General features: G+C 45.2%; 1 protein-coding gene across 2 annotated transcripts; it reads right to left on the bottom strand.

Moving 5' to 3' along the window:
- Window positions 1–94: 94 nt before the first annotated feature.
- On the bottom strand, window positions 95–22,408 carry FSD1 (fibronectin type III and SPRY domain containing 1). Of its 2 annotated transcripts, none has more exons than XM_043979365.1 (13): window positions 22,241–22,408; window positions 21,431–21,526; window positions 21,105–21,236; window positions 17,463–17,564; window positions 14,854–14,876; window positions 14,312–14,433; window positions 13,725–13,934; window positions 7,936–8,034; window positions 7,029–7,188; window positions 1,761–1,840; window positions 1,184–1,435; window positions 891–979; window positions 95–591 (listed from the first exon to the last, which is right to left on the bottom strand). In XM_043979365.1, the coding sequence occupies exons 1-13, from the start codon at window positions 22,253–22,255 to the stop codon at window positions 481–483; spliced, it is 1,491 nt and encodes a 496-aa protein (XP_043835300.1). In that variant the 5' UTR covers window positions 22,256–22,408; the 3' UTR covers window positions 95–480. The 2 variants fall into 2 exon arrangements, with proteins under 2 accessions (XP_043835300.1, XP_043835301.1); XM_043979366.1 differs by lacking the exon at window positions 22,241–22,408 and adding an exon at window positions 21,881–22,135.
- Between the last annotated feature and the right edge of the window lie 2,093 nt (window positions 22,409–24,501).

The raw sequence follows: 24,501 nt of genomic DNA, 5'->3' as shown, positions 1-24,501 counted from the left end.
TCCCCACTCACCCAGCTGCAGGGAGACACGGGTTTGGACCCTCCAGGCCCTGAGTCCTCAAGCCAGGCCTGAAATGACCACCACGTGGGCCCAGCCGGGTGTGTTTCATTTTAATTGGGGGATGGGGGTGGGAGGAAGAGAAGTCAAATGAATCCAGCCCCAGCCCACCTTTCCATGCCCTAGTTCTGGACTCCCAGTCTAGTGTTAAGGCCCAAAGCAGCATTTGTGAGCAGAGGTAACTGAAGGGAAGGGGCTGCCAGAGCCCTCCTGGGGCTGCCCCTTCCAGGGCTCAGAGGCTGCTGTGGGCTTCACATCACCTTCAGATGAGGATTGGGGTGGGGGGAGGGAAGGAGGGAGAGCAGAGAAGCCGCCAAGTCCACTCTCTGAGGTCATGGCCCAAGTTGGCTCCTTCCAAGCCTGAGGTGGGCATGGATGGGCACGGATGGGCAGGAGCAGCAGCCTGGGGCAGGAGAAGACAGGCTAGGTAAGGCTGGCATTGGAGCTGCTGGTAGCACTGTTCCGCTTCTGCAGACACCGCACAGAGCTGGGCACCTGAAGGCCAGACGATACCTGGAAGCTTCCACACCACACCTGAAGGGGTCATGGGGAGAGAATAAGAGAGGAGCCCAGGGTGGGGTCTGACAGGGAGAGAGGCTGAGTGGATGGAGAAGCTTGGAGTGGGGGACAGAGGTGAGGCTGGGGAAAGGGCTTGAAGTAATTGGAAAAAGATCTAATTGATCACAGGGGAAGTGGGGATGGGAGATCACAGGAGGCAGCAAGAGGGCGGGGGCAGTTAGGAATTTGAGGGATTAGGGGGTATCTGAGGCTCAGAAGAAGAAATGGACACACTGGGCACAGACTGCAGAGGCTGGGAACCCTATTCCCCTCACCATGAAGGCCGGCAACAGTGGCTGGTTGAATTTGGCCTTGAAAGTGTGAAGCAGCTGCTTGGTTCGGGCATTGTAGAAGGACAGGACCCCTGCAGGCAGACAGACATCCAGACAGATGGGTCAGACAGAAGGGGAAGCAGACAGTGGGGACAGGGAGACCCAAAGGGGGCGGGGCTGAGGAAGACAAAGGTCATATTTGGGGAGGAGGAGGGAGGTGTACAACAAAGAGGGCCCTGACCCAACAGAAGGGGGATGGGCCTGGACGGCTTTTCCTTTTCCTGGGTACCCCGCACCTTTGTGGAAGTCACAGTGGACCCCAATGCAGTCCGGCAGAGGCACATCCAGCGTCCGGGCCTTGTTGTTATGCTTGGCCGTGAAGCTGACCTGCAGCCAGTTGTTCAGGTGCAGGCACCAGGAGGCAGGCGTCTTGCCCAGCTGGTCAAATCGGCCCAGGCTGCGATAGGCAACACCTACCGCAAAGGCCTTGCTGTCTCGGTCATAGCGTACTTCCCAGTAGTGCTCACCACCATCTATGAGGGTGTCTCCTAAGGAATGATGGAGGGAGAGCAGGATGAGCTTGTCCAAAGCCTAGGGTCTCCTGCTCCTACCTCAGGCAAACCTCTGTAGTCCTGCCCAACACCACCCTCCCAAACACATCTCTCCCACCCATAGGGTCCCAAGCCTCCATCTTGCTCCCTCCAGGACCCACATCAGAGCTTTAGAGGGGAGGCAGGAAGTGGTCCAACTCCTGGGTCTTGGGTCCTGTTCCCAGAATCTAACCCCACCAAGTAGTCCCTCAGTTTCCCTGGCCACATGTTCCTCTCCTTCTGTCCCCATCATCTCTCTACCCCCACATCACCTCCATCTTACCCAGCACAGTGTAGGACTCAGCCGTGAAGCGGTCCCGGCCTCCCCTCCCGGAAGGCATCCTCTTGGGAGACTGGGCACATCTGTGAGCATTAGGCAAGTTCAGGTGAAGGGCCAGCTCACCCCCCCAACAACCTCCCCCCGCCTTCCAGGAAGCCTTCTTTGACCAATCCCTCCATTCATTCCTAGTCCCACTGAGCATCTACCTAGACATAGGAGCTTACATCCAACTTTGTTAATAATACTATCCTCTTTATAAAGATCAAGCGTGATTCAAATGAAGAGATAGAGGAGAATCCCCAACCCACCCCTTTGGGGAAGTAGGAGATCCACAGGTGTTGCCCACTGCACATGTTTGGGGGCTTTTTCAAAGGCACTGATCAGTTGTATTGATTTTTCCCTCTTGTTTTTTTCTTTTTGTCTGTAAAATATTATTAGTTATATGGGATTGCTTTCTGAGGGGGGGAGGGAGGGAATACTGGGGAAAACCATGATGATGTAAAACAAGAGACATCAATAAAAACCATATTAAAAATGCCACCCTCCAATACATTCCCACTACTAACAATGCTGCTGATTACTGCCAGTTCTCAGCATTCAGTGGTGGGTACTGAGCCCTCCAGTGGTGCAGCTCAGTCACAACCCATTCAGGCTTTCTTATGCCCTTATCCATTCTCTCCTCTAAATCCTCCACAAGGAAGGGGCCCACCGAACACACAGATTTCATGAGACGATATGGGTGTCCACATGGATACCACAGGCCACTGTTGTGTGACATCTCACTCTCACTCCATGATCGGCCCACTTCCTTTTCTGACCATAAAGGTATCTGATGACATCTTTTCTGCCACGAGCAGTTGTTCATCAGTAATATGCTCTGGCCTATTTATGCCCACTGTATGGCTCTGTTGGCCTTTGAATTCTTCAGACTGTGAACTTGAATTCTTCAGACTGTGCTAGTCTATGAACTTGAAACTAATGAGCATCAATGGAAGAGCACTGATGTTAAAAAATGGATGGACCTTTGTTTCAGGAAGAAGCTTGGGGTCATCATGAACCCTGTGCAATTTCTCAGTGTGATCAAGTCCACACTCCTGTTCAATTCTGGACTAAGTTATCTGTCTTTCTTCAATGTCTGTCTGAGATGAAAGGACCAAGTCTATGGATAATCCATTCGAAAGCATATCCTAGATTGGACAACAGGCATTCTTCATCCACTTGGTTTGTCCCATATGGATAGTCAGAGCAGACTCTTATAGGGAAGGGAACAAGTATTTATTAAGTGCTGACTGTGTGCTAGGCACTGTGCTAAGCACTTTACAAATATCTCATTTGATACACAATAACCCTTGAGTAGTGATTCTACATCTCCTATAGGAGCTCTGCTGTGTTGTGCAATCAGCACAATGTCACTCACAAACAGAAGCATCCAAAGAACCTCACCACCCATAGGGGACCCCTTTTCCATTGGCACTCTGTGTCAGACATCCTCCATGATGGTAGTAAATACCTTTGCTGAGGAGAGAGATGTCTGTGCTTTACGTGAAAGTAATAATCAGAGGACTGATTCTCTGAGTTGTGATTTTTAAAGAATCTTATATGATTTTGACATATATAAAGGAGACACCTTGTTGGAGGGCAGCCTTGAAGGTGAAACTTCCTTGATGCCAGGGACCTTTCATGTGTTTGTCATTGTATCTCCAGCATAGGGACTGGCACAACAGGAGGCATTTAAATTCTTGGTGAACTGAGCTGAATGTGGCTTTTTGTGTTATTAAATCAAATGCCTTTTAAATAGGCAATACACAACAAACACAGCAGGATCTTATAGTCTCTGGATCTTTCAGTTGATTTTGTGACTACAAAGATGGAGTGTGCTATGGAACATCATTTATGAAAGCACCCCTGTTCCCTTCATCAAGGATGCCTTGATTGATGCATGTGGAGTTTATTCTCATTAGGATCTCAGAGAGATGAGAAAATAAGCTGATGGGTTGGCAATTAGGACATTTTTTGATAGCCTTTTAAAAAAAATAGGAATAAAGACTGTGATTTGTCCTAAGCATTTATTTATCCTTCCTGTGAATCAAATTATTGGTGTCTTTAAAATTGAGCCATCTCTGGAACAGACCTCTTTTGCATCTAATTTAGATGATCTTTATGTCTTTGAATTTTGCTGCCATTTCTAATTCTTCATACAGCACAGGGTCTATGATAATAGGGGCCAAATGTGGTGGTCCCACTGTCACTGGTGAAGAAAACAGTTTCTTACGGAAATCTTTTTTTTTTTTTTTTTGCCAGGCAATTGGGGTTAAGTGACTTGCCCAGGGTCACACAGCTAGTAAGTGTTAAGTGTCTGAGGTCAGATTTGAACTCAGGTCCTCCTGACTCCAGGGCTGGTGCCCTATCCACTGCGCCATCTAGCTGCCCCGGAAATCTTTACCTATTTTTTCCACTTTTTTCCTGTTTCTTATCTTTTCTAGGTTTATCATTAAGTGATCTAGGGGTCATCTGATTTATTTGGGTCTCTTGCCAAACTTCTTGTAAACTTGCTTGTTCTTCCATGGTTGCTCACTGTTTTGAGGTGATTCTGTTGAATCTTCCATCATAATCTGTACAATTTTACAAACATGTTTCTATTCTAAACCAGTCTTGTCCTTGATTCTCACCTCTTTCTACCTCACCAGGAGATCAAATGCTAGCTGGCCAAGGTAGTCTTGGGGTCTTTGGGCTTCTTTGTTGTAGCAGTTGGCATCAGCTAAACTTCCTGAGGAATGGCAATAATGTGTGGCAATGTCAGGCCTTTTATTATTAATTTTATAATTATTTATTATTTTATTATGTAACCTGGGTTTCAATCATGGAGAATTTTGCAAACTGGTGGAGAAAATGGTCACTGTGTACTTGTATGAAGGGAGGAGATCATGAAGAGTTTTGGAGAGGAAAGAAATTCTTCATTTTTTTTTGAGGGAGGATATATAGTGCTTTAGACACTTCTGGGGTCCAACATGGAGAGGCAGAATTTGGAAGGCATGTATGGAAGGGAGAGCTGGCCCCTCAATGTCTCTGATTTCCAGTTTGTCTCCTTGGAGCCTTTGGCAATTTCCTCTTGGATGAAATTGGGTCCTCCTTCTTGGTTGAGCAAGACCTCATCTCATTTTCATCTGAAAGGCTCATTTGCTTTCATGCATTTTCTTTTTTTCTTTTTCTTTTTTTTTTTTTTTGGCGGGGCAATGGGGGTTAAGTGATTTGCCCAGGGTCACACAGCTAGTAAGTGTCAAGTGTCTGAGGCCGGATTTGAACTCAGGTCCTCCTGAATCCAGGGCCAGTGCTTTATCCACTGCGTCACCTACCCGCCCCTCATGTATTTTCTAATAAATTCTAATCTTCAGTGCTATTTGCTTGGATAAATGGATTGCTACTTATTCACCATTTGTGATGACCCTTTTGAGTTATTAGCATTTGGTGGAAGAAGTAAAGCTTTTAGACATAAGGGTGGGGTTTTGCTGTTCAGCTGTTTTTCAGTCTTGTATGACTCTTTATGACCCCATTTGGGGTTTTCTTGACAAAGACACTGGAGTGGTTTGCCATTTCCTTCTTCAGCTAACTTTACAGATGAGGAACTGAGGCAAATAGGACTAAGTGGCATGCCCTGGGGTCACATAGCTAGTAAGTATCTGAGGCCAAATTTGAACTCATAAAGAGGGGTCTTCCTGACTCTAAGCCCTGTACTGTATCCACTTAACCTTTTCCTGCCTCAGTTTCTTCATTTGTAAAATGAAGGATCACAATAGCACCTACCTCCCAGGATTGTTGTGAAGATCAAATGAAATAATAATTATAAAGCACTGTGATGGGTAAAACCAAATGTGTGTGATCACCTGTCCCCACATGCTCTCTCAGCAGGGGGTCCCTGGTAATAATATTCTCACAGCACTTAGCATAATGCCTGGCACATAGTAAGCTCTATATAAATGTTGGTTAATTGCTAACAAGTCTACGGTTTGATTGTCCATAGATATCTGATTTGGAAATGATTCTCACATGGTAACCAACTGTTTCCTCTCTGTTAAAATTGAGTTGATTTCATTTTGGATGATGCTTTTCAGTTCCCTCCATGACCGATTCCTCCAGAATGTCTTTTTCAAGAAATTATTCATAATATAGAGGTATGAGGCTTCTACATAGTCTATGAGCTTTTAACCTCTTTTGTATTTAATCTTGAACCATATTTCCCAGGATACTCCCACTTCTGCACTGGAGTCACCAAGTATGAAAATATACATTGTTTTAATTTGGAGAATCTTATCAAGGTGGTTTTTTGGGGGGTAGAATTTCTCTACCTTCCTATTCTTTTCAGATGTTGTTACATTAGCTGAAATTATTTTGATGGTGGACTTTTTACAAATGCTCATCCTAAGCCCTGTAAAACAAGATGATCAAGTGTCTTATGAAGTGATGCTGCTTGTTGCCTTTGGAAGTACAATAAAACTAATTCTTTTGCTTCTTCAGATGGTGAGGTGGAACAAAGGACAATGTGCTGGATTTAGAGTCAAAGAGACCTGGGTTTTAATCCTGAAGCGACTTTTGAGCTTTCTGATTCTGGACAAGTCATTAAAACAAACAAACAAAACCTGTCTCAGCCTCAGTTTCCCCACCTGTAAAATGGGAACAATAACTTCCCTCCTAGGGATTTTGTAAGGATCAAATGATATGACATGCAAAATGCTTTACAAACCTTAAAGTGCTATTATTATTGCTTCAAGGAGAACCTTGGGAGCCATCCTTCAATTTGACTTCAACTTCCTTTTTTCCTTATGGTTTGGTTTATAATGAGCATGTCAATTTGACATGATTAATTTGTTCTAGTGGCATGTCAACTCATGGAACATTGGACAAGGATCTCAAATTGGGAGTATCAAACAATTACTGTTTGTAAGAAGATTTAAAAACTGATTCTTCTCCCACTCTCCCACCTAGTTCTGCCACTGTCTCTGCAGAAGCACAAGGGGGCAGTAGAGGACCAAGGGTCACTGTGTATTTTTCTTTGCTGGATTGCTTTGGTCAAAGAATTCATCCCGCAGTGGTCAGTTCCTCCGTTGCTGAGCAGGGCTGGCCCTTAGAAAGCAGACTCCATGCAACAGTGAGGTTTGTTGCAAGTTTTCCAGGCACTTGCCTTACATTTTACCTCTTCCAAACTGGAAGCTCCCCAAAGGCAGGGCTGTGTCGCCCCCTTGGACCTAGGGACTCTGGGGAGAGAGGAGGGATTACCTGGCTGGGGAGTTGACAGGAGAGGCAGTCCGTCCTTTGCTGTCTTTCTCTCGAGCCTTGATGTCCTGAACCTTCCCTCCCATGGCGTCCCATTCCACTGATAATTCTTCCACTCGCAAGTTCTGATGGCAGGTCGTGGCATCCAATCGGAACATGAAAGCTGTCAGAGGCAGAACCATGTCATTCTGGGGCAGCCTGAACCCCCTACCTGGGGCTCCATAGCAGCCCAGAACCACAGACATCACTCCCTTTAGCCAAAGAGCAGCAGGCTGGCAATTGTGCCAAGAACTCACAATCTTTAAGTCACTGAAGAGGAGAGGAAGGTCAGATGTTCTGAGCCTGTTGGCTCGTTTTTTAAATGAGTCAGTAATATTTGCACTAAAGCCTTACAGAAATGTAAGTTATTATAATATATACCAAGGGTCACTAGAGGTAATGGGCTTAAGCTACAGTAGGAAACAGTGAAGGTAGACCCCTTCCGGGGATGCTAGTTGGCCACTGGTCACTGCCCCCCCTCCTTGTGGAACTTATTTATAAAAACAGGAAGTGAGCCTCCCTGGTGCAAGTCTTCCCCAGAAGATAGAACTGAATGACTCCAAGGCTGCCCTTAGAACTAGGAGTCTAGCTCTCTTTTTAATAGTTTTTTTCCAGTTACATGTAAAGATAATTTTCAACATTTGTTTTTATAAGATTTTGAGTTCCAAATTTTTCTCCCTCCCTCCCTCCCTTCCCCCCTCTACAAGACAGCAACCTGATAGAAGTTATATATGTGCAATCATGTTACACATATTTCCATATTGGTCATGTTGTGGAAAAAAAAAAAAAGAATCGCGTCTAGCACTCTTAAGGAAGGATCAAAGGAGCCTTAAAGGAGGGGAAAGAGAAGAACAGGAAGGGAGTCACTCACCTGTGGTTTCCAATGTGACCGGTTCTGAGAACTCTCCGGCCACTGCCTTGTTGCATGCCCTTACTCGAAAATTCATGTATTTCATGTCAAACTTCAGACCTAAAAGGAAGCCACAAATACCTCACAATAATGATTATACCTTTCCAGTGAGTAACAAAATTGTAGTACCCTGAGGAATACACTCATTCTCCAAGTAACAATGCTAATACTGGGAAAAGCTATGGTTGCTCTTCACACTGAATAACACGCCAAGTGCTAATAAGTCAGTCCTTCCTTCCTTCCTTCCTTCCTTCCTCCCTCCCTCCCTTCTTTCATCTTTCTTCCTTCAGGCATGGCATCAACTAAGAAATTGATGGCAAGTTCAAGTATGGTGCCAGATACACAATGTTAACTTCAGTTCTGCTATAGCAAGTGGCAAAGTACAATGAGATACCAACAGAGTCAAAAAGGTCTCAGACAACTCTACACATCACAATTTGCATATACTTTAAAGTCTTCTGTTGTATATGTCTATTATTAGTAGCATTAAAATTACCTTATTAGTAAAAATAAATAAATAAATAATAGCTTCTTCATCTTGGGGAATTTTTTTAACAAAGGTGTTGTAGATTAGAAAAGTGAAACTCCTAATGTGATGGAAAATGGCTTCAGTCATGACACAGTATCAGGAATGACAGACTCTCAGACAATAAGAGCTCTTATGCAGCTGAATGTCACAGTAAAAGCACATTCTAGACTACAATAGTGAATCAATAACTGAGGTAAATCTCTTTCAAACACTTTACTTCAGAAGCATGAACAAAAACGTGGCCAATTTTTTACAGCAGAAACTATGAAATAATTATGAATATTCTATGTGGGACATTCTGTCAGAATTAAAAGAAGCAATCCAAGACCTCATAAGCTTATTATCATCTGCATATAGTCACAGAATTGGACAGTTATTTACTGCTTAAATTGTCCTGAAAGAGAAACCTGGAAGGACATAAACTGATGATGAGTGAGACGAGCAGAACCAGGAGAATGTTGTACACAGCATCAACAACATTGTGTGTTGATTGGTTGTGATAGACTTGATTCTTCTCAGCAATACAATGGTCCAAGATAGTTTCAAAGGACTCGTGATGGAAAAGACTCTCCAAATCCAGAAAAAAAAAAAGAACTGTGGAATATGGATGCAGATTGAACCATACTATTTCTTTTGTTTTTGGAGCTGTTGTTTTTGTTTCTGTTTTTTTGAGATTTTTCCTTTTTGCTCTGATTCTTCTCTTACAATATGACTAATGCAGAAATATGTTTAATGTTATTGTACATATATAACCTATATCAGATTACTTGCTGTCTTGGGAGGGAGAAAAATTTGAAACTAGAAATGTTATAAAAACAAATGTTGAAAACTATCTCTACATGTAACTGGAACATAATAAAATACTTTTATAATTTAAAAAAAATTGTCCTGAAAGATTTTGTGTGGGAAGCCCTTGGACCATTATGGTGAACCACTAAATGGGGACTACAGTAATAGTCAATCTCTGAGTGTCCTTCCAACTCTAAAATTTTATGATCTTACTAATAATGAGGACCCTTAATACTAAACATCACTTAAAATTATTGGTGTTGTTGTTTGTCCTTCATTCTCGAAGAGGACCATGACATCCAGGAGATGTCGTGACTTGCACTGAATTGGATTTATTTATTTTTTTAAATTTTTATTTATTTATTTATTTGTTTGTTTGTTTATTTATTTATTTATTTAAGTGAGGCAATTGGGGTTAAGTGACTTGCCCAGGGCGGGTGCTCTATCCACTGCGCCATCTAGCTGCCCCTAAAATTTTTTTTTTGGTGAGGCAATTGGGGTTAAGTGACTTGCCCAGGGTCACACAGCTAGTATGTGTCAATGTTCTGAGGTCAGATTTGAACTCATGTACTGCTGACTCCAGGGCCGGTGCTCTATCCACTGTGCCACCTAGCTGTCCCACTGAATTGGATTTAAGTGAGGGAGGGCTGTGCAAAGTCACAAACTCACTCTCTCCTCCAGAGTCATCTGGGGCCAGTGGCAAGATATACATCAAGAAGAGTGGAGATGGCCCCCGCTATTGAAGACAATTGGGGTTAAGTGACTTGTCCAGGGTCACCCAGCTAGTAAGTGTCTAAGGTTAGACTTAAAACTATTAGCAATGTTACCAAGTACTGTTCCACGTTACTTTGAAGCCCTAAAATAATAATCCTCATTCTAGTGGAATGGTATCGCTACTTTCCTTAGCATGAAGTCACACTAAACCAACTAACACATAAGTGGTTTCTTATGGAGTATCAGTGATACTCCATATTACTAAAGGCTAGAGAACAGGGACTGGACCAATGAGATAGGAGCCCTCTCAATGAGGAAGCTCCTTCTACCAATGCAAGTCAGCACCTTCTCTGCAGTTTATAAACTTAGAGACTAGCCTAGACCCCTGAGAAGTGAAATGACTTGACCAGCCTTACAGAGTCAGATTGTATCAGAGATGGGATGACCCCTTCTTTCCTGGCTATAAGGCCAGACTGGCATCCAATGCTTACCAAGGCCAAACCTCTACTTGTTCAATCAATCCCATTCCATCCCATTTCCTCCAAAAGACTGGCCCTTGTGTCATCTCCATGCTATAACTTATTTTCAATCTTCCCTACTCTCCTGGCTCCTTCCCTACTATCTACAAACATACCTATGCCCATATCTCTCCTATACTAAAAAAAAATACCCTCATTTGATCCTTTCATGCCAACTATTGTCCTATATCTCTTCGGTCCTTTGTAGCTAAAGTCCTCGGAAAGGCTGTCTATAATAGGTGCCTCTACTTTCTCTCCTCTCATTCTTTTCTCAGCCTCCTACGATCTGGCTTCTGTCCTTATCATTCCACCAAAATTCCTTTCTCCAAAGTTAACAATGATCTCTTAGTTTCCAAATCCAATGGCCTTTTCTCAGTCCTCATTTTCCTTGACCTCTCTGCAGCCTTTGACATTGTTATTCTTTTTATTTTTTTTTTGTGGGGCAACAGGGGTTAAGTGACTTGCCCACAGTCACACAGCTAGTAAATGTCAAGTGTCTGAGTCCAGATTTGAACTCGGGTCCTCCTGAATCCAGGGCCAGTGCTTTATCCACTGCAACACCTAGCTGCCCCTAGCCTTCAACACTGTTGATCACTCTTCTTTGATATTCTCTTCTCTCTAGGTTTTTGGTTCTCCTCTTACCTCTTTGACCACTCCTCTGTCTCCTCTGCTGGATCCACTTCCAGATCACACCCTCTAGCCATAGGTGGCCTTCACGGCTCTGTCCTGTGCCTGCTTCTCTACTGCCTATATACTATTTCACTTGGTGAACTCATCAGCTTCCATGGGTTTAATCACCATCTGTAAGCTGATGATTCTCGAATGTACCCATCTTACTCCAATCTCTCTGCTGACCTCCAATGCCTTTCAGACACCTGGAATGGGATGTCCTGTAGGCATCTTAATCTGATGATGTCCAAAACAGAACTCATTATCTTTTCCCCTAAATCCTTCCCTCTTAATGCAGAGGACATCATCGTCCTAGTGCCTCAGGATCACAACCTAGGAGTCATCCCGGATTCCTCATTGCTTCTCACCCCACCATATGTGAGGTCTATTGATTTCACCTTTGCAGTATCTCTCATACACACTCCCTTCTCTCCTCTGCCACAGCCACCCTTCTGGGGCAGGCCCTCATCACCTCACACTTGCATTAGTGTATCTGCTAGCCTCAAGTCTCTCCCCACTCCAATCCATCCTTCATTCAGCCAACTGAAGTGATTTTCCTAAAGTGCAGGTCCAATCAAGTTGTGCCTCCCTACTTCATGAACTAGTGGCTTCCTATCACCTGCAGGATCCAATACAAAATGCTTGGTTTGGCAGTCGAAGCCCTTCAGACCTAGTCCCCTTCTACCTTTCCAGTCTTCTTATACCTCACTCCCTACCTCATACTCTTTCTTTTTTTTTTTTTCAAATTTTTTTTTTTGGGGAGGATGAGGCAGTTGGGGTTAAATGACTTGCCCAGCGTCACACAGCTAGTAAGTGTCAAGTGTCTGAGGCTGGATTTGAACTCAGGTCCTCTTGAATCCAGGGCCGGTGCTCTATCCACTACGCCACCTAGCTGCCCCACTTCCTTTAAGTTTCAACTAAAATCTCACCTTTTACAGGAAGCCTTCTCCAATCCCTCTTAATTTTGGTGTCTTTTCCCTGTTAATTATTTCCTATTTATCTTGTACAGGGCACCTACATGGTGTAGTGGATAGAGCACTAGGCCTGGAATCAGGAAGAACTGAGTTCAAATCCAGACACTTACTAGCTGTGTGACCCTGGGCAAGTTACTTAACCCAGTTTGCCTCAGGTTCCTTGTCTGTGAAATGAGCTGGAGAACAAAATGGAAAATGACTTCAATATCTTTGCCAAGAAAATCCCAAATTGGTCACAGAGAGTCAGATCCAACTGAAAAAAATTATTCTGTACACAGCTTACTTTGTATATATTTGTTTGCATTGTGAGAAAATAATGAGATTCAGCAGATACTCAAAGGCCCACCTGGAGATTAATCTAAACTGACTGAATAAGTGAGAGTGATTGACTTTGCTGATTAGCCTAGTAGAGTTAATTAGATTGTAACCACACCTGGCTGGCCCTTAAGAAGGTATTGTTTTCAGAAGCTAAGGACTTTGAACTCAACTGAGACCACTTTCAAATCCAGTGAACCAATGGATTTGGATGATGCCTACCAATCAGCTTGAAGCAGTGTGTAAGGACCACCTCTGCTCTCGACCTATAAAAAGCTTCCACATTCAGTTTGCTGGGGAGTTCATAATTGAAGCAGGCTTGTGGCAGAGGACTTGAGGAAGAACCCAACCAGGCTGGAACTCTAGGCTAGATAGGCCTTTTCTTAACTTTCTGAATTCCACGTGAATACCTGGTATGCTTTAATAAATGCTTAATGCCCAAAGACTGGTGCTAAAGCTTCTAATTTAAGGCGACCCACAATTTAGATTTTAAATATCACAACATGTTGTCTCCCCAATTAGATTATAAGCCCCTTGAGGGCAGGGACTGTTTTTTTTTCTCTTGCTTAGAATAGTGCCTGGCTCGAGTAGGTGCTTAATAAATGTACACCAATTGATTATGTCCTACCACTTTAACACTACCAAATCCTATTACCACAGCTAGGTGGCACAGTAGATAGAGCACTGAGACCTAAGTTCAAATCCTACCTCAGACACTTACTGGCTGGGTAACCTTGGACAAATTATTTACCCTCTGCCTCAGTTTCTTTGTATGTAAAATGGGGATAATAATAACACCTACCTCCCAGGGTAGTTGGGAAGTTAAAATGAGATATTTATCAAGTGTTTTACAAACTTTAAAGCACCATATAAATATTATTATTATTACTTCTGAAAATACTTGTACTTAGTATGGTTATCACTATTACTGCAAATACTAAATATTATCACTACTTGAAATAAAACTACTACTAATTAGTATTTCTAGGAAGTGGTAATACTTAATACAAACAGTTTTAGAATTCATAGAATGTCAGGGCTGGAAGAGTCTTTAGGGATGTCAGTCCAATGCTCTTATTTTGGAGATGGGGAAAGTGAAGCCCAGAGAGAGGAAAGGACATGTAGCAATTAAATGATAGAGTCCCCTGACCTCCAATCCAGCGTCATAAGTCCACTAGACCCCAGTGGACAGAGGCATTAGCTTTTGTTCTGCCCCACAGGAGGAGGAGATCATCCACTCACCAGACAGAGTGTACTCAGTCTGCCTGATGCCCTCAATCACCATCCAGGGCTGGTCTTCCTTGAGCCGAGGTGGCCCCTCAAAGTTGGTGCGCCGATATTCTAGCACGTAGTGGTCAATCTTGCTGTCCTCATCCGGCATCCTCCACACCAGCGTCACACAGTTATCTGCCACCAGGGATTCTCCGAGGTCAATCTCTGGGGCACTAGGCACTGGAGAGGAGAGGGGGTGTCAGGGTGTCAGGGGTCAACCTCCCCATGGAGTGTGATGCCTGATTCCTGCCCTCTGAGAAGTTTGGCCTCAGGGGGCAGTTAGATGACGAAGTGGATAAAGCACTGGCCCTGGATTCAGGAGGTCCTGAGTTCAAATTTGGTCTCAGACACTTGACACTATCTGTGTGACCTCGGGCAAGTCACTTAACCCTCACTGCCCCGCAAAAAACCAAACCAAACCAAACCAAAAAACCAAAAAAAAACCCACCAAAAAACCCCCAGAAGTTTGGCCTCAGATTTTTACCATTTACCCCCAGTCCTCCCCCTTGCCTCCCATAGACCCCAGGTATATGCCAGTCCCCAATACCACACCTTACCTGGCAAGAACTTTAGGGCCTGCAAGAGGCGCCGCTCCTGGGCAAAGTCCACCATGAGGTGGCTCATGTTGTCGCTGACCTTCGCTTTCAGGGAGAGCCGGAAGGCCGGGGCCATGGTCACACTGCAGAGGGGTATGGTGGAGGGTCTGGGATCATCTGGAGGGTCTGGCATCCCAGGACCAACCAGGAACCATGGGTAGGGGAATTGGAGTGTTCCTTCTCCTCCCTCTAGGGAGTCCTGTCCTCCCTTGAATTGAAGTCAGAGGACCTAACTAGAGTCTGAACCTATTTGCTGACATCAAGCCAATAAATCTCAGAGGGATTGTTTCCTTCACTGGAAGACAAAGGGCTTTCAATAAGTGATTGTTAAGGTCCCTTCAAAATTCTAACTCCTTTAGGGCCCACTGAATCTCTACCTCTCCTCTAGGCTAATACTGGCCTGGAGGGCGAGGGTGAGGGGCCTTCCTTGAGACACCCAGTTGCAGGGGGTTGGTTGGGCATTTTTCCAATGGGCGGTGCTACCAAAAGCAGGGCCATCTTACCTGTCCTTTATCTGTTTGGCGGCCTGGAAAAAGGAAAGAGAGGAGGAGAGTTACAGTTTCCGAGCTGGATGAGCCTTCAGAGATCACCTAATCCATCATTTTGTAGGGGGAAAACTGAGGTGCAGAGAAGAGCTGGAATCTACCCAATATCACACAGTAAGTTAGCAGGAGAGCTGCTAAATGGAAGTAGGAGAGTTGTTGAAGCCTCAAACCCAGGCTTCCTGTTTCCCTGCCCAGGGCTGTTTCCACTAGAAAGGTGGGAAGGGAGAAGGGAGAAGAAGAGGGAAGAGATGGAGGAAATTGATAGGCTTTAGAGCTGCAAGCAAAGGCATGGATCATCTGGTCCAACCCCCTCGTTTTTTACAAATAAGGAAACTGAGGCCCAGAGAAGTTAGGTGACTTGCCCAAAGGCACACAGCTAGTGAGCAGCAGAGACAGGATTCAAACCTGAGACTTCCAGCTTCAAATTCAGTGCTCTTTGCCATACTCTAAAAAATACATGGTATTTTATACCCTTTACCCAATAACACACAGATAAAACCCTTTAACTGGTATGTGAATGATTTGTGTCTGTGGCTTATCCCTCCTGCCAGATTGTAAAGACCTTGAGGTCATAAGATGCTCCATCAAGGCCTGGCTCAGGCACCATTTTCTTCTTTTTCCTTGACTTCCCTCCTCCCCCTTCTTGAGGTCCCCAGGCCTCGGCTTGAGCTCTCTGGGGACTGTGCTGCATGGCTGTGAGGGATGTTACACAACAGTCTCCAAAGAGGTAAAAGAAATAATGCACAAAGGCTGGGGAGAGGCACATTGTGAGAGACAGCAGGTGGCGACCATTAAGGAAACTAGAAGAAAAATCAGGACAAACAATGCCACCAGGGAAATGTATGAGCAGGAAACAGAGATGGGCCCCATGGTGCTGGGGATGACAGGCTCTGAGTGCATCCTTAAAATATCAGAAGAAATCAGGGAAGGTTCCCAGAACCACTGGGGGAACCTCTTCTCCTATGCTGATGGGAGGACAATGGATAGAGAGGCATGGATGGGTTGTGATCTACATTGTTAGAGGCCAATCAGATTCTAGATCCATGTGAGTAGGACCTAAATCATGTTATAATTTGTATCATAGTTATCTCTGTGTGTGTGTGTGTGTATTTGACTAGAAGTTCCTTAAGGGCAGAGGCCTTGAGTTTCATCTATGTATCCACAGCACTGGGTACAGGGCCCTGCATACAGCAGACACTTAACAAATGTTTGAGTCAATTCAACAAGCATTTATTAAGTGCCTACTGTATACAGCACATGTTGTTAGGTGCTGAGAGATTTAAAAAAAATGAATAAAACTCCCTCATGAAGATCATAGGAGGACAGAAGAATTTTCTTTGTGGTTCTTTTGTGTTCACTTATTATGTTCCTGTTGTATCCTCTAGTAGAATTTACACTGTTGAAGGACAGGAGTTGATTCACCCTTTGTCTCGATGGCATCTGGTGAATAGTATGACCTGAATGAATGCTTGCTGGAGGAATCAGAGGAAATAACAATCCCCATGCCTAAATGTTTTAAGGTTTATAAAGAGCTTTCCTCAGAATAGTGCTGGGGGGCGGGGGAGGGGCAGATCAGCAGATATATCATGCCCATTTTACAAATGAAGAAACAGAAGGGAATTGAACCACTCAGTTGCCCAGGTAGGAACTTCCAGCACCAGGCCTCAAATCCAGGCCTTCTAAATCCAGGGCTCTTTCCCCCCACTCATGCTGACAAAGGGAACAGGGTCTGCTGGAAGGCTTGAATCCCTCAATTAAAGTCATAGACGTCAGGCTGAAAGGGACCTCTGAGGCCCATCTAGTCCAACATCATCATTTTACCAGCCTCTCTCATGCCCCGTTCTCCCAGGGCTCCAAATCTGCTCCCTGGAGCCACTAAACCATAGATTACTTCTAGTCAATAAACAAATGTTTTATGGTGGGAAAAGAGCTGGGTTCGGGGCTGGGGAGCCTAGGTGTGAATCCTAGCTCAAACATGTCCGGCTGTGTGAACTTGGCTTAGTCACTTCCCCCCCTTTCCAGCCTCAGTTTTTCTACCTCTAAATTGGGAATAGTAACTTACACAAGCTATGCCACAGGTTGAGAGGAAAGCACTTAAAAAGCTGAGGAAAGGCTTTATGGCTATGAATAAATACTTCCCCATGTATGCAGGGCAGCTAGGTGCCACAGTGCTGGCCTGGAGTCAGGAAGACTCATCTTTGTGAGTTCAAATCTGGCTTTAGACGCTTATTAGCTGTGTTACCCTGGGCAAGTCACTTCACCCTGTTTGCTTCAGTTTCCTCATCTGTAAAATGAGCTGGAGAAAGAAATGGCAAATGGCTTCAGTATCTTTGCTAAGAAAACCACAAATGGGGTCATGAAGAATAAGGACATGACTGAAATGATTCAACAACCACCACCATGTATGTAAAGATCTCTGGAACCTTACGGTGCTTTCTTAATGTCTGTTGTTGTTGCTATTTTCATGTTTGCTATTACCCCATACAAGGCCTGGTCCCTAGCTTTCTCCTTGGGCAGCCCTGCCAACCGTGCCTTTCCCCACCTAACAGCAAGTGCCGGTCCCAAACCTGGGGGAAATCCTGGTTGTCTGCTCCCTGCAGCGTCTGGTTGGCTGTTTCCAGAAGTTCCTCGGAGCTCTCCAGAGCCTTGGTGCAGGCTGCCAGCTGGTTCTGAGGGCGAGAGATGGGAGAGAAGAGGCAATGCCAGTCAGGTAAACCCCAAAGTGGCCCCCACGCTCAGGGCCGAGCTCTGTGCTGGAAGCCCAAGAGCTACAGATAATGGAGAAGCTAAATGAAGGTACCTCATAGCTTTGGGGCCCACTGAGCAGGACAGCCAGGAAGAGAGGGGAGCAGAGGAGGTGGTTCTTTAAGGTTTTGCTCAAGTGCCCAAAGGCCGCCCTTTCTGAGCCTCCCAGCGGCCAGGGCCTTGCTCCCCAAATTATCTCATAGCCATTTTTTCCATCTCTTTATATGTATATCATATCCCCCACCCTACTGGATTGTAAACTCCAAAAAAGGCAAGAATTGTTCCACTTTTTTTCTTTGTATGCCCAGCATTTAGCACAGTGCCTGGCACACAATAGATACTTCATAAACGTTTGTTGATGGAAGGCCTTTAGAAATAAAGTGATCCAACTTCTACCTTGTATAGATAAGGAAAATGAGGCCTGTAGAGGTTAATTTGCCCAGGTCACCCAGTAAATGACAGAGCCAAGATTCACAGAATCACAAAATCTTCATGGTGTAAGGAATTTCAGAGGTCACTACGTCCAGCCCACACCCCAAAAGAAATTCAAGTTCTCTGAAAGCGGTCATCTACAATCTTCTTGAAGACCCTCCTGAAGGGGACCTTTTCCCAAGGTGGCACCTTGTCCTTGGGGCTCTTATTGTTAGGAAATTTTTTTGTATAAAGCTTCACTCTGCCTCTCTGCAACTTGTCCCATGCATCTTTGTTCTGCATCACCACCATTCCCTACCCCACCCCCACCCCCCACCCCCATCACTGCCACTCCAGGGCCAAGCAGAATCATTCTAAGCTCTCTTCCAGGTACCAGCCCTCCCAATACCTGAAGAAAACTACCCTATATCTTGCCTTCTTCATCTGATCCTTCCATCCCTTAAGGTGATTTTAATTCCTCTTACTGTCACAGTCATTTTCCTCTAAATTCACTCCAGCTTATTAGTGCCCCCAAACTAATCATAATTCTCCAAAAAGGGCCTGAGCAGAGCAGAAGAGGGTGAGACTATCGCCTCCCTTATTCTGGACACTATGTCTTTGTTAATGCAGCCCGAGACGACATCAGGTTTCTCTGGCTGTCATTGATATTGAACTTGTGGTCCCCATGAACCTCTAGAACCTTGTCAAAGAAACTTTTCGAGAGACACTTACCCCACCCCGTTCTTGTACAATCGATTTTCTTAATCTGAATGAAAGATTTTACACTCATCACTTTAGATCTGGCACACCATTCTTCCCTTTTGGGTCCTGACTCTGTCATCAACTTATCAGCTCTCTGTCCCACCTTCAAGTCGTCTGCAAATTTGATAAGCCCATCATCCATGTCCATTGATCTGAACTCAAGTCCTCAGACTATGCCCAGTGCTATTTATATTACATCATGCTGCTTGAGCTGGACCTTAAAGGATATGGAGCCAGGAAGGACACTAGAAGCAAGGAACATATTATAAGGCCACAGAGGAGTAATGGGCAGTTGCTGCAGAGAAAGATTTCAGTTCAATGTTGGGAAAAACTTCCTAACAATCAGAACATCCCAAGGGCAAACTGGGCTCAATCAGGAGGGGGACTTCTAGAGGTCTGTTACTATGGGTCTCCAAGCAGGGAATGGATGATCATTTGTCAGGAATGCTACAGAGGTAACTCCTGTTGGAGTGCAGGTCAGATTGGACAATGCCTCAGGTCCCTTCCAGCTATCAGAGCCTTGTGATTGAACTGGGCCTTAAAAGGACAGGGAAGGAGGCAGCTAGGTGGCGCAGTGGATAAAGCACTGGCCCTGGATTCAGAAGTACCTGAGTTCAAATCTGGCCTCAGACACTTGAGACTTACTAGCTATGTGACCCTGGGCAAGTCACTTAACCCCCATTGCCCCGCCAAAAAAAAAAAAAAGAAAAAGGACAGGGAAGGATGGAAAGGCCGAAGGCGTCAAAATCAAGTTTTCTTTATAGGATCAAAAATTTGGAACTAGAGGAGACCCTGCAGGCTGTCTATTTCACATACACACACCCATTATACGGATGAGGAAACTGAGGAAGAAGTCATTTTCTCAAGGTCAGCCAGGATGTAAGTGGTAGAGCTGAGCTTCCCACCAGGCCTCTCCAACTCCAAACCCAGCATCCTTTCCATCATAGCTATATTGGCTCTTCAGAGAAAGAGAAAAGCCAGAGCAGGCTGGAGTGAAAAGGGCAATAGGGGAGCAAAGGAAAGAGAAGTCTAAAAAAGGGAGATGGGGGAAGGGTATAAAGGGCTGCAAATGCCAGGCTGCTGACACTGGACTCCCATTGTCAGCAGTAAGCAGTAGGGGCCGGAAGAGCTTCCTGAGCAGGGGAAGAATGTCACCAGGGCTGGTCATTAGGCAGACTAATCCAGCAGCCTGACATGGAGTGTTGGGGGTGTTGGAAAAGCTCTGTGGAAGAGGTACAGTTTGGGCTCAGGTTTACAGGGTGGGTAGAATTTGGATAGGGAAAGACTAAAGAAGGAATAGATGAGAACAAGGGTGAGACTGGAAGTCAAGAGATATCTGTACTGCAATCCCCCCTCTACCTTTTTCTGGCTCTATGAACATGGGCAAATCCCTTCATTTCTCTGGGGCTCAGTTTCCTCTTCTGTGAAATGAGATAATCATACCTGCCATCGCTTATCTCACCTGGCTGTTGTGAAGATCAAATGAGAATGTATGTATGTATGGCTAGATATGTATGGCAGATTACTGTGAATGATGAACCCCCTGAAATGCATGCAGCACTCAGATCTGCATGTCATATTTCCACTGAGCTTGAGATAACAACTCAAGAAGATAAGTTAAATGGATATCAGGGCCACAGGCTGGAACCAATGACCATATTTTACATAGTTAAAACTTTGAATTGTGTGAATTTCAATAAAAGGGATTTCTCATTTGCATTAATCTGGACTGAGTTGTAAAACGCTAACATTCAAATGGTATGGAAATGTCAGGGTTTTGTTTTGTTTGTTTGTTTGTTTTGCAGGGCAATGAGGGTTAAGTGACTTGCCCAGGGTCACACAGCTAGTAAGTGTCAAGTGTCTGAGGCTGGATTTGTACTCAGGTCCTCCTGAATCCAGGGCTGGTGTTTTATCCACTGCGCCACCTAGCTGCCCCAAAATGTCAGTTATTATCACTAGAATCTTCGTAAAATGGTCCAGGCTAGTGGTAGATGATGTTTAGCCTCAGGTGGCATCCTAGAAGCAGAGGTTTGGAGTTGGAAAAGACCTTCTAGAGCAGTTAGACTAACCACCTCATATTAGAGATAAAGAAATGGGCTCAGAGAGGAAAAGTGACTTGTTTAAGGTCACGCACTGCCACAGGAAAGGAAAAGAGGTTTCTAACAGGAGAGACAAGGTCTATTGGAAAGAAAGGAGTAGGACTGGATTAGGGAGCTTAGTAAAGCTCTCTTCTAACCTTGCCCCCTCTTCTCTAGATCTGGGAAGTTTATTCTCAGAAGGAGCAGACTCACCTGGAGCTCATAGATTCGGCTAGCACGGTCCTGTTTGATCTTCATCAGCATGCCCTCCTTCAGCTCATCCAGCAGTGAGAACAGTGACTGGAACTCTGCCTCCAGGTCCTCTTGGACCTTATTGGAGTTAGCCTAACAGGGGAATGGTTTTGAATCTTAGTTCAGTAAATGTCAGAGCTGAAGGCCCCTTAGAACACAGACTGTCAAATCTGGAAAGAACCTTCGAACACAGAAAGTGGGATCTGGGAAAGGCTTTAGGACACAGAATCTGAACTGTTCCCAGGTGGCTGACCCATCGTCCTGTCCCTTCCCCCACCTCCTCCTACCTCCACATTCAGCAGCATCTGTTTCAGGGCATAGATGAAGTTCTGTATCTCTTCATTCTTCACTGCCAGAGTTGTGATGATCTTCTTCAGCGCCTCCTGTGCCAACACCCAAGACACAAAGTCCCATCCTCACCTGAAGTCTATCTTATCCTTCCCAGCCCAGATGGCCCTCAATATTTTCTAGGACCTCCATGTCCTAGGATCCAGGGGTTCAAGGAAGGCACAAGAATTTGTGGGAACTGGATTTAGCTGGAAGGAGGAAGGAGTACAGAGCTTGGATGGAGGTGATAGCAGGGGTGAAGAGCCAGAGGAAGGAACAGCCTAGAAAGGCAATAGACTGGGAGGTGGTAGTGGAGGGGGTCGTGGTGGTAAAAGGAATGGAGCGGAATAGCTGGGGCTAAGTGAGGGAAAGAGAGGAAGGGAGTAGGCTGGGGGGAGGGGGGTGACAACCTGTACAAGGGGCTAATCCCCAGACAGAGGGAGCTCCCTCCCCTCCCAGTCCAGTTCCCAGGCTGCAGCAGCAATGCGGGTCCTCAGCATGGTGGGCGGGACTGGGGCTGCCCCAACTCTGCTCCAGGTTAGGTGGCGGGGGGACCCTTGGGTCCTTTCCTAGAAGGGGCTCCTTTCCATCAGTCCTCATGGACCCTTGCCGGCTATTGTCGGCCCCGCAACCCAAATCCCATGCTGGACTCTAGGCCCGCCCAAGCCAGGGAGGGGACAGAGAGTAGGCTGCTGCAGCACCTGGTGCAGCGCGCGCCCCGCCCAGTCTCCCATCTCCACCCCCACCCTTACCCCGGCCCCGGCCCCTACCTTCTGATCCCCCATGGCGCCCGGCCCAGGATGCTCGCAGGAGCCCCGGTGCGCCCCGCGCAGCCGCAGCCGCAGCCGCCGACGCGCGCCCCTAGGCACAAAGGTGCCCAGAACCCATCGCCCAGCCTGGGACTTCGGTCCTCTCCCACCCCCAGCCTCGCCGCTCCATCACCACCTCTACGGCGCAGGCGTAAAGGCTGAGGCATCTTGGGAAATGTAGTCCTGGGGTGGAGAGGGGCCCCCAGGCTCATGGAAGGGTAAGGGAATTTAGAACCTAGAACGTAAAATGTCAGAGCAAGATGGGGTCCTGCAACCGAATATTAGAGCTGGGACGGAACTTAGAATATTGGTCACAATCTGACTCGAATTTATCTTTCCGGACTTATACTTCATCTTACTCTTCTGCTCTCACTCTATATTCCAGTCATTCTGGCCTGCCTTACTAGGTCTTCCCTGAAGTAGACATCCCTTCCTTCTTTCTCTGCCGAGGTTCTCCCCTATGCATAGAATGTACTTCCTACTCAGCTCCACGCCTTAGGATCCTTATCTTCCTTCAAAGCTCACCTCAGGTGCCATTTCCTCTGTTAAGTTTTACCTGATTCTTCCCCCACTACCACCACCACACACCCCCTCTCTCCCTTCTCAAGTGACCTCCTATCTACTGGTCCTACACACTGCATTCTCCCAGTAGAATATATGTCAGCTTCTTGAGGTCAGGTTCTATTTTGGTTCTGTCTTTATATCCCCAGCACCTAGAACAGTGTCTTACATGTAGGATGAACTCAATGAATTTTTGTTTGTTGTTGTTGTGGTTTTTTTTTTTTTGGTGAGGCAATTGGGGTTAAGTGAATTGCCCAGGGTCACACAGCTAGTAAGTATCAAGTGTCTGAGGTCGGATTTGAACTCAGGTCCTCCTGACTTCAGGACCGGTGCTCTATCCACTGAGCCACCTAGCTGCCCTTATTGTTGTTTTTTAAATCGAATTCAACAGGATATGGAATTTCAGACCTGGAAGGACCTTAGTACTCCAGACATAGGTAAGCAAAGCAGGAAGGGTTCTTAGACTGTGGAAGTCAGATCATCAAAAGTAGAAGGGATCTTAGAATGTTGGTGCTATGAAGGACTTTAAGACATAGAATGGCAGAGCCCAAAGGATTCTTAGAGATCAAAGGATGGTAGATCATAGATTTAGAGCTGCAAGGGAGTTTAGCCATCATCTATTGGGGGAAGGGAGCTGGTTTTCAAAATGTGGTGGAGATGGCTTCCTTTCAGGGCATCTGAGGTGTCAAAACTATTTTCCTAATAATTCTATGTTTTTATTTCTAAAATGGTAACTATGGATAGATGTAGCCCATATCAACAAATGTTAAGAGATTTAAACATTTTTGAGAAGTGCTAATCTAGTTCAGCCTCCTTGTTTTGCAGATGGGAGAAATGAGGAATGAAGGGAGGAGACTGTGACAACACCAGCTGTTAGGTCTTAAGAATCCTAGGATAGGTCTTTTTCTTTTCCTTTTTTTCTTTCTTTCTTTTTTCTTTTCCTTTCTTTCTTTCTTTTTTTTTTTTGTGGGGCAACGAGGCTTAAGTGACTTGCCCAGGGTCACACAGCTAGTAAGTGTCAAGTGTCTGAGATGAGATTTGAACTCAGGTCCTCCTGAATTCAGGGCTGGTGCTTTATCCACTATGCCACCTAGCTGCCCCCAGAAAAGTCTTTTTCAATTGTCTTCTTGCTAGTCCTCATACATGACATTACATTCCCCCATTTCTTTGCCTTTGCACAGGTATCTTCTCCTTACCACTGCCTGTTAGAATTCCTAGCTTTCTTCAAAACTCAGCTCAAGCTCCACCTTCTACATTAGACCTTTTCTCCCAGGCTCAGTGGCTAATGTCTCCCCACCTACACTCACCATTTCCTTGTCTTTGGTTTTTTTGTTTTGTTGTGTTTTTCAATCATGTCTAAGTCTTTGTGACCCCATTTGGGATTTTCTTGGCAAAGATACTGTTTTTATCTTCTGCTTCCAGAATATGAGGGCAATTTTCCCTCACAATTTCTTGGAAGATGATGTCTAAACTCTTTCCTTGATCATGGTTTTCAGGTAGACCAATCATTTTCAGATTATCTCTCCTGGATCTATTTTCCAGGTCAGCAGTTTTCCCCAGAACATATTTCACATTGCCCTTTATTTTTTTATTCATTTGGATTTCCTTTATTGTGTCTTGGTTTCTCATAAAGTCACTAGCTTCCATTTGTTCAATTCTAA

The sequence above is a fragment of the Dromiciops gliroides genome, chromosome 1 (genome assembly GCF_019393635.1).
Source record: "Dromiciops gliroides isolate mDroGli1 chromosome 1, mDroGli1.pri, whole genome shotgun sequence".
In the NCBI taxonomy this organism is placed as follows: Eukaryota; Metazoa; Chordata; class Mammalia; order Microbiotheria; family Microbiotheriidae; genus Dromiciops; species Dromiciops gliroides.
Note: the sequence above shows the minus strand (reverse complement) of the source record. Positions and strands in the feature narration are given on the sequence as shown.